Raw genomic sequence first — 10982 nt, 5'->3', positions numbered from 1 at the left:
TAATCCTAATGTCTAAGGATTTTGTATTTGTTTCAGATACATTCAGTTCTTTAACACACCTCATGCTTTTTTTTTTTTTTTTTTTTTATTAAATGTGTTACTAAAATAAAATCACATTATATTCGGTTACAGTATATATTAATGGGAGAATAATCAAACAGTTAACCAAAAATTATAAAACAATAATAATAAAAGAAAAACACTATTAGTAAACAGTATTTGAGTCTTGAGTCCTGTGAGCCAGTGAAGTTCCATATTTTAGGACATGATGATCCTAGAGACCAGTGGAAGCATAGACATCTACATCTTGTTCTTCCTCAAGCACCAGCCTGAGTGGATGTTCTTACTCTGTTGACTAGTCATCATCATCCTCATCGTCAGCTTGTACTTGTGTCGGCTCGATAGTCTGTAAGCACTGGTTGGCGAGCTCTACGAACAGCGGCTCCTGCATGGCTTGCTTCATGGCTTTGGATTTGTCCGTGGCTGAATCGACACTCAGCATCAGGTTCCTCAGGTGTGGATTCTGCAGCAGAGTCATCAGTTCCTTAGATTTGCCTACGACAACAGACAAGGAACGATTAGAACATGTTTGCACACGGTAGATTGCACAGGTTGCACTTTATGTAGCTAGGACAATCTTTCTGTCCCTAGCTGTGTGTTGTTGTTTCTGTTTTGTAGTTATATGTTGTCTATGTAGCACCAGGGTCCTGATGAAACGTTTTATTTCACTACGTAGTGCGTCAGCTATATGTGGTTGAAATGACAATCAAACTTCTTGACTTGACATGAATCAGGAGGGATTTCCTGATTAGGTATCAATACGCCTATTCTTCTGTAGATCTATGATCAAGAGATGGAAAATAACACTCAAATTTACATTTCTGTAATTTACATTTACATTGCATTTCTGTACATTTTAACTCATTTTATACAACTGAGCAATTGAGGGTTAAGGGCCTTGCCCAGGGGCCCAGCAGTGGCAGCTTGGTGGACCTAGGATTCAAACTCACAACCTTCTGATCAGTCATCCAACGCCTTAACCACTAAACTACCACACATTTCAGCACTTTCTGTTTTTTTTCCTTTCACTGGAAAAGGGCAGACTAGAAGCATCAAGAAAAAAATGGGCACCACGATCACGTCTGAATGTACAGTGTTAAATAGATATTTTTACTGTTTGCCTTTAGATTCTGAGCTTACTACAAATCTTTGATGATCCAAATATACATGGTACCTAATAGCTGTAGTTTCTGCAGAGGAACTCGGTCAGACTGACTGTCCTCATCCAGGAGGTCCTCATCCGTCCAGGGCTCTGCTGCTGAAATAGTAAACAAACACTTGTCTAAACAAAGTACCTTAGAGCACCTGCAAAATGTGAGGGTAAAGTGGCAACTATGATGCATTAAATCTGGTACTGAAACACAGCCAATCAGTCTCAAGTCCAAGCAAAAATAATAGTCGAAAACATATTACTTATGTTTAGTAAAGCAATATACTTAGAACCCAAGACAGTGTAGTATGTTAACACAAAGTAAACACACCCCGACTCTGAGAGGAATCCGGACACGGCGCAGGAGGTGGGGCTTCTTTCACTGGCTGGCACGAGTCTGTAAATACAGCACACACAAAAAAATATGACTGAAAACGTCTCATTAAAATAACCGAAATGACCATTTTGTGCTAGAAGTATGAGTCGTCTTCTTCCTTTGGCTTTTCCCTTCAGGGGTCGCCACAGCGAATCATCTCTCTCCACCTATCCCTATCTTCTGCATCCTCAACACTTACACCCACTAGCTTCATATCCTCATATATTACATCCATATACCTCCTCTTTGGCCTTCCTCTTTGCCTCCTGCCTGGCAGCTCCATGTCCAACATTCTCCTACCAATATACTCACTCTTCCTCCTCAAACCTTCTTAATCTGGCCTCCCTAACTTTGTCCCCCAAACGTCCAACATGAGCCGTCCCTCTGATGTACTCGTTCCTAATCCTGTCTGACCTTGTCACCCCCAAAGACAACCTCAACATCTTTGCTGGAAGTATGAGTATACAGAGTTAATAAGTAAGAAGCTGAAATTTGAGTCTCTAATATAAAGCGTATAAAGTGTAATGAAGGAGACTTTGAGTATATTCATGTCTAGCCAAATTATTTCTTTAATATGAGAAACATAACACAGAAATATAACTAGACTTCACTTTGGCACCTCATAAATAATTATGCATATGTTTTACATGCACTGATATAGAAACTAAATAAACTTTCAGAAACAAAGTTTACAAGGCTTACCCTCATTTTTGTGTTTCTTAAAGCATCCTAATGAACAGCTGCAACGTAAAGGACATACGATCAGATTTGTGAACCTTCAACCATTCAGTTATACACAGAAAACCTTAAAGCTGCTTTAACTTTTTAACATGATGAAAAGTATATCAGAAATACATTCACGTGCCTGCATCATAGGCTTTACTTACTATCTTATTCTGCACACAGGACATCTGTATTTGGGAATTTGCTCGCTGCACACTACACAAATCTGCATGACTGCTCAAGCAAATATACAAAAAACAGTCTGGACATAAAAGTCAGCAAAAGATAAGGTTATAAACATTGAGTTTCACGAAAAGTCTAACATTAAAACACTGAAAACAAACACGCGTCCCTTTACTCGCCATAGGGTTCCGCTCACTCGGCTGAGTACCAAACGCAGTCTTTCTCCCTACATAGGCACACTATCTTGACTATAAACTAACGACGTTTCCAGTGCACTTCATATCAATTTGTTTAGATTTGGGACACCGTCAATGCTAGAAACCTCTTCCGGTGCAGAGTTTATACGTGAGGTTATCGTGTCCTTGCACGTGTTTCTAGCGCATTCTGTGCGCCGGTGAGGAAAGAAGAAGAAGAAGGAGCGGAAGATCAGATCAGATCAGATCAGATTAGAATAGAAGAAACGCAGCCATGCTGAAGTCCTTAACACGCGCTGTTAGCATCGCGGCTCGCCTTACGAACAAGGCCACTACGAGTGCGTCTGTAAGCCACGCCGCCGAGCCGCTCGTCAGATCCGCGCTCTGCGCTCCGACCTCGGCCACAATCCGGCCGTTCACGCGCTCGATATGGATGATGTGCGGCAAGAACGACAACAGACTGCTCACTACCAAGCACACTGTCCCGTCCTGCGGCTGTGGAGGCCTTCACACAGAAGGTAAAGTCAGAGTAATTCCCTTTTAAAAATTACTTGGATAGCTAAACATATCCATAGCTGGCTAGCTGTTTAGCCGGTTATGCTAACGAAGCCAAAATAACAGTAATAAACAGCGCGCGCGCTCTGTTTTATTGTATATACAACTTGTATAATTTATAGTTTATGCGCCACAAACTGGGCAGCTGTTTTCTTAGATAAAGTTTCGGACGTTATAATAACTCTAAGCTTGTCCTTTAATGTCACGTGTTGTATAGTGGAGTAATATGTAATGTTGCTTAGCAACAGTAATGTGTATTGTATGCTCTTGTAAATCATATATGTACCCTAAAGTACACCGGATCTGACGTCACAATCGCACATTTTGCTTCATGTGACCTTGAGTGATGAAAGTTTAAGCAGGAATGACAAACCCACCCCACCTCCAACCCATGAACTGATTCATTCCTCACTACCCCGTCACCCTTTTTATGTTCTTTATTTCTATTTTTTTTTTTGTAAATGATCCCGTCTGATGTTCTTAATCGCATCCCAATGTCGTACAGGTGACAAAGCGTTTGTAGAATTTCTCTCCGAAGAAATCAAAGAGGAGAAGAAGATCCAGAAAAGCAAGGCGCTCCCCAAGATGTCCGGAGGATGGGAGCTCGAGCTGAACGGCACAGAAGCAAAGCTTACCCGCTCCATCTCCGGAGAGAAGTAAGTCTGCCGAAATTATTTGCATCACATCCTTACATGCCATACTTCCACTTTAGTAAGCAACTCTTCTGAATATAAAGCGTCTGAGCCAATACTACAGTCTTTTGAGTCATTTATATACACCAACCAGGCATAACATTACGAGCACCCTGACTGGTCTGTGGCTATTCAGCCCCATCCACAATAAACTGTGGTGCACTGTGTATTCGGACACCTTTCTGTCAGAACCAGCATTAACTTCTTCAGCAATTTGAGCAACAGTAGCTCGTCCATTGGATCCAGACCTCACGTGCCAGCCTTTCGCTCCCACGTGCACCAATGAGCCTTGGCCTGCCAGCAGACCAATGTTCCTTTCATGGACCACTTTTGATAGATACTGACCACTGCAGACCTGATCCAGTCATCTAGCCATCACAATTTGGCCCTTGTCAAACTCGCTCAAATCCTTACACTTGCCCATTTTTCATAATGTTATACCTGATCTGTGTATGTTGGGTTGAGTTTTCTGATTTGTTTCACAGAGTGACCGTCACATTCAACGTTAACAACAGCATTCCCCCGAACATGGAGGAAGAACCAGAGCAGGGTCAGAAAGCTGAGGAGAACGAGGTAGAACACGCTCTCACTTCCTCTCACATTTCTGGATCTAACAAATGATTTTAGACTGAGGCTGAAGCATGTCTGAGAGCAGATTAGAGCAAATTAAAAGAAAAGAAAGAAAACTTCTCAGGTTCTGCTTCTGTCAGGCAAGAACAGGAACCTGAGGCAACGATGGGCACAAGCTTACAGAAACTGCACAATGTTACAGGCAACAAGACCACTGTGTAATTTGGGCACAAAGGAAAAGATGTTCAATGATTTTTCTAACTGTAATTGTGAGAAGCCTCTTAAATGTATAGACTTTCCTCTTAACCTTAAGGGCACAATAATTTCTTGGTTGACTGTTAAACATTTTTTTTTGTATTTCATAATGTTTATTCATCTAACATGTTGCTACAATCCTAACACTTGTACTTTCTTATGTTTTTAGCCTGATGTCGTCTCCACACCTAACTTTGTCATTGAGTTGACTAAACAGGGGGCGAAGAACTCCCTGGTGTTCGATTGCCATTTTCCAGAGGATGAGGTAAACCTTTAGAAACTCTCTTGCTTTTTTTGTAACCCCATCAGTTCAGGCCAACACGTGGGCATTGTTTATATTATATATCGGACGAAACATTTTAAGCCGTTTGCCTGTGTGCAGATCAGCCACGGTGAAGGAGAGGAGGAGAGCGATATCTTCACTATCCGTGAAGTCAGTTTCCAGCCTGAAGGAGAGGAGGACTGGAAGGAGACAAGCTACACCCTTAACACAGACTCTCTGGACTGGGTATGTGTGCTTATCTAGAGTAGAATCATTTTTAATCAAGAACTATGTACATTTATAAAAGTGATGGACTACATAAGGAAGGGGGCAGTATTGCAGAAAACATTGCAGGTATTTTAACACAGTGCTGACATCTAGTGGTCAAAAGGATGAACTGCATTTTCTTGGCAGAATCAGCATTGAGGAAATTAAATAATGGAAAATAACACTGACCATACAGTTTAACAGTAATAAATAAATTGGACCTTTTAAGCAAGACTTCTTACCCTCTCCAGGGTGATGCTACATGGCAGAAATTGTACTCTGACCCCAAGTTTGGCATAGGCAAAGAAAAGAAAAAACTCGCTCATCCATGTCTTTATGGACCTTGCTTTGTGCACTGGTGCGCAGTCATGTTGGAACAGGAAGGGGTCATCCCCAAACTGTTCCCACAAAGTTGGGAGCATGAAGTTGTCCAAAATGTCTTGGTACGCTGAAGCATTAAGAGTTCCTTTCACTGGAACTAAGGGGCCGAGCCCAACCCCTGAATTCAAAGATCCCAAAACTTTTGGCAATATAGTGTATTTGCATAGATAAGTGATTTCTGTATGAATCCGAGTTAAAAGTGTCTTCAAATGGTTTTCATATACTTCAGAAATCTATTTTTATTTATTTTTCTGACATAGTATATTGCAGGATGGATAGCTTTCTTCTGCTCACGGCTATAAATCTTTATGATCTCCACAGGCGCTTTATGACCATTTAATGGACTTCTTGGCTGATCGTGGTGTTGACAACACATTTGCAGATGAGCTGATCGAGTTGAGCACAGCCCTGGAGCATCAGGAGTACATCAAGTTCCTGGAAGACCTCAACGGTTTTATCAAATGCCAATGATCACAATGTGTGCAGTCTTTCCCTGTCCAACTACTAGGAATTACCAATACACAGAAACAGTAAAGACCCGATACAAATCTTTTATACTTTATTTTGTACGTTGAAATAAATTAAGTGTGTAGTATATGGTCTTGAATGTAAACGGTGAGCTGTTAATTTATGGGACTTGGTGTATTGAAGCAAAGTTGGAAACATTTAGTCCAGAACTGGGCTGAATATTGTGGCAGGGATACATTTGAGAATTATCTTCGCAAGAGAATAATCGTGCAAAGGTCGAGAGTGTCCTAATGATCTGGAAGTGTTAAAGGAAACATCTCTTTATTCGATCTACAACCTTCAATCGATGGTGTCCTCAAAATAAATGTTTCATAAATCAAATTTTGTCTCCCAGTTATTAATGCTGAATAATCTGATTCTCATCTCCTGTTATTTTTATTAGAAAATTTAGACCAAGTACATCATTTGGTTTTTATGTAGTGCAAGAATATATAAAACCCTTCAGTATTCCAGTGTTTAAATTTAACACAAGGCTGTCAGTCATGATCCGCTCCAAACACTAGGTTTGTCTGCATTCTGGACACATCCTCTAATCTAATCACAACCTAAACACCACAGTGCAGTCTCACTGCATGCTTACAGGCTTAAGGTCGATGAGACACAAAACATGTATAAGCAGCACATTAAAAGAAACTGTGACATTAAATAATCTCTTTATTTTACAGAAATAAAATACACTAAAAAAAAAAAAAACCACACGATGGCCGTCGTACCGGAGTCGCTCACAGGACAATGGCGAGATAATCACACACCTGTAGATAAGATCAGATAAGAGATGCTTAATAATTAGCATTTATTCCAAAGGTCTAAATCTTTCCATGTTGTTGAAAGGAATGGTCCAGAGAATAGAGACGTCTTAAATTAAAAATGGAGAGACAATTCATTGAAATTGGCTAGATTTCTCATTTTAATCTTATATGTCAGAATGGAGAGTTGCACATACGATAGGGCTCCAAAATAACTGTCCTTATGTGACGGAGTCCAACTATTTTGGAAATCTCTACATGAAATTTATGCACTAAAGTTAAAACAATTATGTTGACAATTTTATTTTGTGCTTTTATCAGCTATATTAGTAAAGAATCAAATCCTTGGATGCAAACATAGATATAGTTACAGCAGTAAAGGTGACATCATTACGGTTCAAATGATGCAACCGTTTTATCCAAATTACAAGAGTGCATGGCTTTCGGACCCTTGGTGTGCATTATGTGCTTTAAAATAAATGAATCTGTAGCTTTAGAAGCATGTTGTTACCTTGCAGCTTATCATAAGGTTGGGTGCTCCGTCCACGTTTGAAGCTACAGAGAATATGGGGTTCTGCAGGCAGTCTTCCAGATGTTCCGTGACTCTCATCTCAAGCTGATGCTTGAGCACATCCGCCGTTATATTTCTTCCCTGTAGGAACAGTGAAAGTGGTGAAACCAGCAGTAACAGTAACATCTTGTAGGACGTTTTGTTAACACGACTGACTCACCACTGTTTTGATATACAGGCCACATGGACATGATGTAAAATGGCTGGTCACAGTCAGGTTATTGCTGTAATACAGAAAGCACCATTAGCCACACAAGAAGCATTGAAGAGCTTATGCATTAACGTAGATACTCCTCTTACACATGACATATAGGGCAGATGAGCTTTTCTTCTTCCTCCATTCCATCCACGACAGAGTCGAAATACTTTTCTTCATACTGCAGACTTTTGTGGTATTCCTCAATGATGGCAAGTTCTAAAAAAAATGATTTTTTCGTATGTTAAAAAGCAGCCTCTATATTTCAAATTAATCCCTGATTATTATTATTATTATTATTACAGACAATTCATGTTTGCCTTGTTGTTATGCATTTCCAACATAATTGGGTACAAAATAAAAATAGTACTGCTCCGGAACAGACAGATTACATATTCAGGTAGATCTATCCACACAGGCTACTCAGGAGCTTGTTCGGTCTCTTGTCATTTCGAGACTGGACTACTGCTACTCTCTGCTGGTGCAGGTCTACCTCTGAATGCAATTCGTCCACTGCAAATGATCCAAAATGCAGCTGCGTGACTTATTTTCATCGTTCTTACACCCCACCCCACTGCGGCGTTCCCTCCACCGGCTTCCCGTAGCGGCACACATCAGATTCAAAACACTGATGCTTACCTACAAAGTCAAGAAAGGACCAGCGCCATCTTACCTCAAAGCTCTTATTACTCCTTACACTGCACCATGCTCCCTCTGATCCACTAGCACTGCTTGACTGTTCCCACCATCTCTTAGGGTACGAGGTAGGTATACATCTAGAGTCTTTTCTGTTCTAAACATCTAGACACTAAACATTATGAAAGACTAAAGCTCAATAGTGTCACCCAGCTCAGGGATTCAAGTTCCCATGGTTTGGATTACTGTCTTACTTTTAAAGTTAAGTTACACCTGCATTTTATTTTAGCCTAGTAAATAAAGCTTTAGGGTGAGAATATCATGTGACTGGTGCTCATAAGCTAGCTTATACTTACATACATAATATAATACACTTCTGTATAACAATAAATGTATCTGTAATATTTATTGAATTCCGTAGATGTAGAGACACCAAGATGAAAAAGACTGAATGTTTCTTGAAGAACCCATGTGTATAGAAAATAAAGGACTACATATAGAAAAGTAACCTTGTGATACGAGTTCCTGTTGGATTTCCTCCAGAACAGCCAATTCATCATATTCCTGCATATCTCTGTACATCTGTAAAATCAAGCAGAGAAAAATAAACGGATTACATTCCATCACAACGACGAGTCCAGGTGTACAGGACTGATCTGAAATACCCGTACCTCACTGACGCCGTCTTTCTTCCACAACGAAGGCAGTCTTTGGTTGGCTGATTGTAAAGCGCTCCACTCCATCTCCATCACTTCCTGGACGAGCAGAGAGCTCTTTGTGGTGTCTCCCAGCTGACGATACTTCTCCAATAACCTCGACCGGCTGTTCTTTAACCTTTCCACACAACGCTGACAGAGAGAGCAGTTAGACTATTTAGATGACGAATAGCTATTACTTAAATGGCATTATTTAAAGAAAAAGAAAAAAAATCAAAAGCAAACAGGAAGTGATGAAACAAACACTTAGTTGTCAGGAACTCAATGTACGATAGATAGATAGATAGATAGATAGATAGATAGATAGATAGATAGATAGATAGATACAAACAGAGAGATAGATAGATAGATAGATAGATAGATAGATAGATAGATAGATAGATAGATAGATAGATAGATAGATAGAAACAGGTAGAGATGGATAGATAGATACAGATAGATAGATAGATAGATAGATAGATAGATAGATAGATAGATAGATAGATAGATAGATAGATAGATAGAAACAGGTAGAGATGGATAGATAGATACAGACAGATAGATAGAAACAGATAGAGATGGATAGATACAGACAGACAGATAGATAGATACAGACAGATACAGAGAGATAGATAGATAGATAGATAGATAGATAGATAGATAGATAGATAGATAGATAGATAGATACAGACAGACAGACAGATAGATAGATACAGACAGATACAAACAGAGAGATAGATAGATAGATAGATAGATAGATAGATAGATAGATAGATAGATAGATAGATAGATAGATAGATAGATAGAAACAGGTAGAGATGGATAGATAGATAGAAACAGATAGAGATGGATAGATAGATACAGACAGACAGATAGATAGATACAGACAGATACAAACAGAGAGATAGATAGATAGATAGATAGATAGATAGATAGATAGATAGATAGATAGACAGGCATGCAGATAGATAGATACAAACAGATAGATAGATAGATAGATAGATAGATAGATATTTTTCAGTATAATTAATTTGAAACTTAATCATGACTTGGGGGCTGATTTTTGTGGGTTAATGCAATACACGTGACAATGTCTAAAGAAAAAGCAAACATCTATACTTTCCAAAACATTTCATCCTTCTAGAGGTTAGGAGGTAAAAATAAATGCATTAAATGCTTTAACAAATCTGCACAAAAAACCGTGTAACCGAGTGCACAAAGGGGCTGACACCCAATTGGCCATATAGTGCACTACATAGGGCACTAAACCCCGTTATTTCACTGCGTCTTTAGTGTACCTGTGTACGAAACAACACGCTACTTGGTATTAAACCTGAACCGCACTCCTCACTTCCCGGTGTTGTGTTGTTCAGTTCAACAGCCTAACTACCGTTGTCACTTCAGCATACAGAGGTATTAAATAAACCTCACCTTTCTGTAAGTTTCCTTCCATGGTGGAGTTGTGCCCTTATACAGTGACCTGTGCCTCTGTAACGCGTCCATAATTCACAAGATCCAACTTTCTTTAATTACAGCTAGCTGCTATAAACAACACTTGACCAGCTCCACTTCCGCTTTTCGCTCGCCACCAATCGCGGCTTTTGAATCGTTCGAACCCGGAAGTTGTTTGTAGACACCTGGGAGTTGTAGGCTGGTCTGTTCACACACGCTGGATTTTCTTCGCCCACTAATTTGGTTATATTTTATAGTATTTTTCATCATGCTAAATAATCACTAAATAACAACAAAGCTATTTTCATTTCGCTTGAAATTGCCTGCCATAAAATCTCAGTAGATGTGGGTTACATTTAAAAAAAAAAAAAATTATACCGTGAAACAGACTCTTAATACAAATTAATTAATTATTATTGAATAATCTTAATTACCACTTATTAACCTTTCCTTTAGTGTATAATGAACATCTGAATGTGACAAGCTGAAA

The 10982-nt window shown here is 39.5% G+C and overlaps 3 protein-coding genes across 4 annotated transcripts; 1 reads left to right on the top strand and 2 right to left on the bottom strand.

Annotated features, from left to right (window-relative positions):
- Positions 1-105: 105 nt before the first annotated feature.
- znhit3 (zinc finger, HIT-type containing 3) lies at positions 106-2811 on the bottom strand. Of its 2 annotated transcripts, none has more exons than XM_058383406.1 (5): positions 2474-2811; positions 2289-2326; positions 1542-1607; positions 1235-1318; positions 106-555 (listed from the first exon to the last, which is right to left on the bottom strand). In XM_058383406.1, the coding sequence occupies exons 1-5, from the start codon at positions 2539-2541 to the stop codon at positions 356-358; spliced, it is 456 nt and encodes a 151-aa protein (XP_058239389.1). In that variant the 5' UTR covers positions 2542-2811; the 3' UTR covers positions 106-355. The 2 variants fall into 2 exon arrangements, with proteins under 2 accessions (XP_058239389.1, XP_058239390.1); XM_058383407.1 differs by having other exon boundaries at positions 1235-1315.
- An 18-nt stretch (positions 2812-2829) lies between these two features.
- c1qbp (complement component 1, q subcomponent binding protein) lies at positions 2830-6517 on the top strand. Its single transcript, XM_058383403.1, has 6 exons — positions 2830-3204; positions 3747-3897; positions 4419-4506; positions 4928-5023; positions 5141-5266; positions 5990-6517. The coding sequence occupies exons 1-6, from the start codon at positions 2961-2963 to the stop codon at positions 6137-6139; spliced, it is 855 nt and encodes a 284-aa protein (XP_058239386.1). The 5' UTR covers positions 2830-2960; the 3' UTR covers positions 6140-6517.
- Positions 6518-6668: 151 nt separating this feature from the next.
- On the bottom strand, positions 6669-10642 carry rpain (RPA interacting protein). Its single transcript, XM_058383404.1, has 7 exons — positions 10472-10642; positions 9017-9193; positions 8855-8927; positions 7814-7928; positions 7674-7737; positions 7454-7594; positions 6669-6948 (listed from the first exon to the last, which is right to left on the bottom strand). The coding sequence occupies exons 1-7, from the start codon at positions 10541-10543 to the stop codon at positions 6919-6921; spliced, it is 672 nt and encodes a 223-aa protein (XP_058239387.1). The 5' UTR covers positions 10544-10642; the 3' UTR covers positions 6669-6918.
- Positions 10643-10982: the final 340 nt, after the last annotated feature.

The sequence above is a fragment of the Hemibagrus wyckioides genome, linkage group LG28, assembly GCF_019097595.1.
Source record: "Hemibagrus wyckioides isolate EC202008001 linkage group LG28, SWU_Hwy_1.0, whole genome shotgun sequence".
Taxonomy (NCBI): Eukaryota; Metazoa; Chordata; class Actinopteri; order Siluriformes; family Bagridae; genus Hemibagrus; species Hemibagrus wyckioides.
Note: the sequence above shows the minus strand (reverse complement) of the source record. Positions and strands in the feature narration are given on the sequence as shown.

Excerpts from the sequence above, each read along its gene's own strand:
- c1qbp (XM_058383403.1), top strand. The coding sequence starts at position 2,961 with ATGCTGAAGTCCTTAACACGCGCTGTTAGCATCGCGGCTCGCCTTACG. Across the intron at positions 3,205-3,746 it reads TGGAGGCCTTCACACAGAAG|GTGACAAAGCGTTTGTAGAA; the intron begins GTAAAGTCAGAG and ends AATGTCGTACAG. Across the intron at positions 5,024-5,140 it reads GCCATTTTCCAGAGGATGAG|ATCAGCCACGGTGAAGGAGA; the intron begins GTAAACCTTTAG and ends GCCTGTGTGCAG.
- znhit3 (XM_058383406.1), bottom strand. The coding sequence starts at position 2,541 with ATGCAGATTTGTGTAGTGTGCAGCGAGCAAATTCCCAAATACAGATGT. Across the intron at positions 2,327-2,473 it reads CCTGTGTGCAGAATAAGATA|CTGTTCATTAGGATGCTTTA; the intron begins GTAAGTAAAGCC and ends TTTACGTTGCAG. Across the intron at positions 1,319-1,541 it reads GGATTCCTCTCAGAGTCGGG|CAGCAGAGCCCTGGACGGAT; the intron begins GTGTGTTTACTT and ends TTACTATTTCAG.
- rpain (XM_058383404.1), bottom strand. The coding sequence starts at position 10,543 with ATGGACGCGTTACAGAGGCACAGGTCACTGTATAAGGGCACAACTCCA. Across the intron at positions 9,194-10,471 it reads GGAAGGAAACTTACAGAAAG|CGTTGTGTGGAAAGGTTAAA; the intron begins GTGAGGTTTATT and ends TCTCTCTGTCAG. Across the intron at positions 7,595-7,673 it reads GCCTGTATATCAAAACAGTG|GGAAGAAATATAACGGCGGA; the intron begins GTGAGTCAGTCG and ends CTGTTCCTACAG.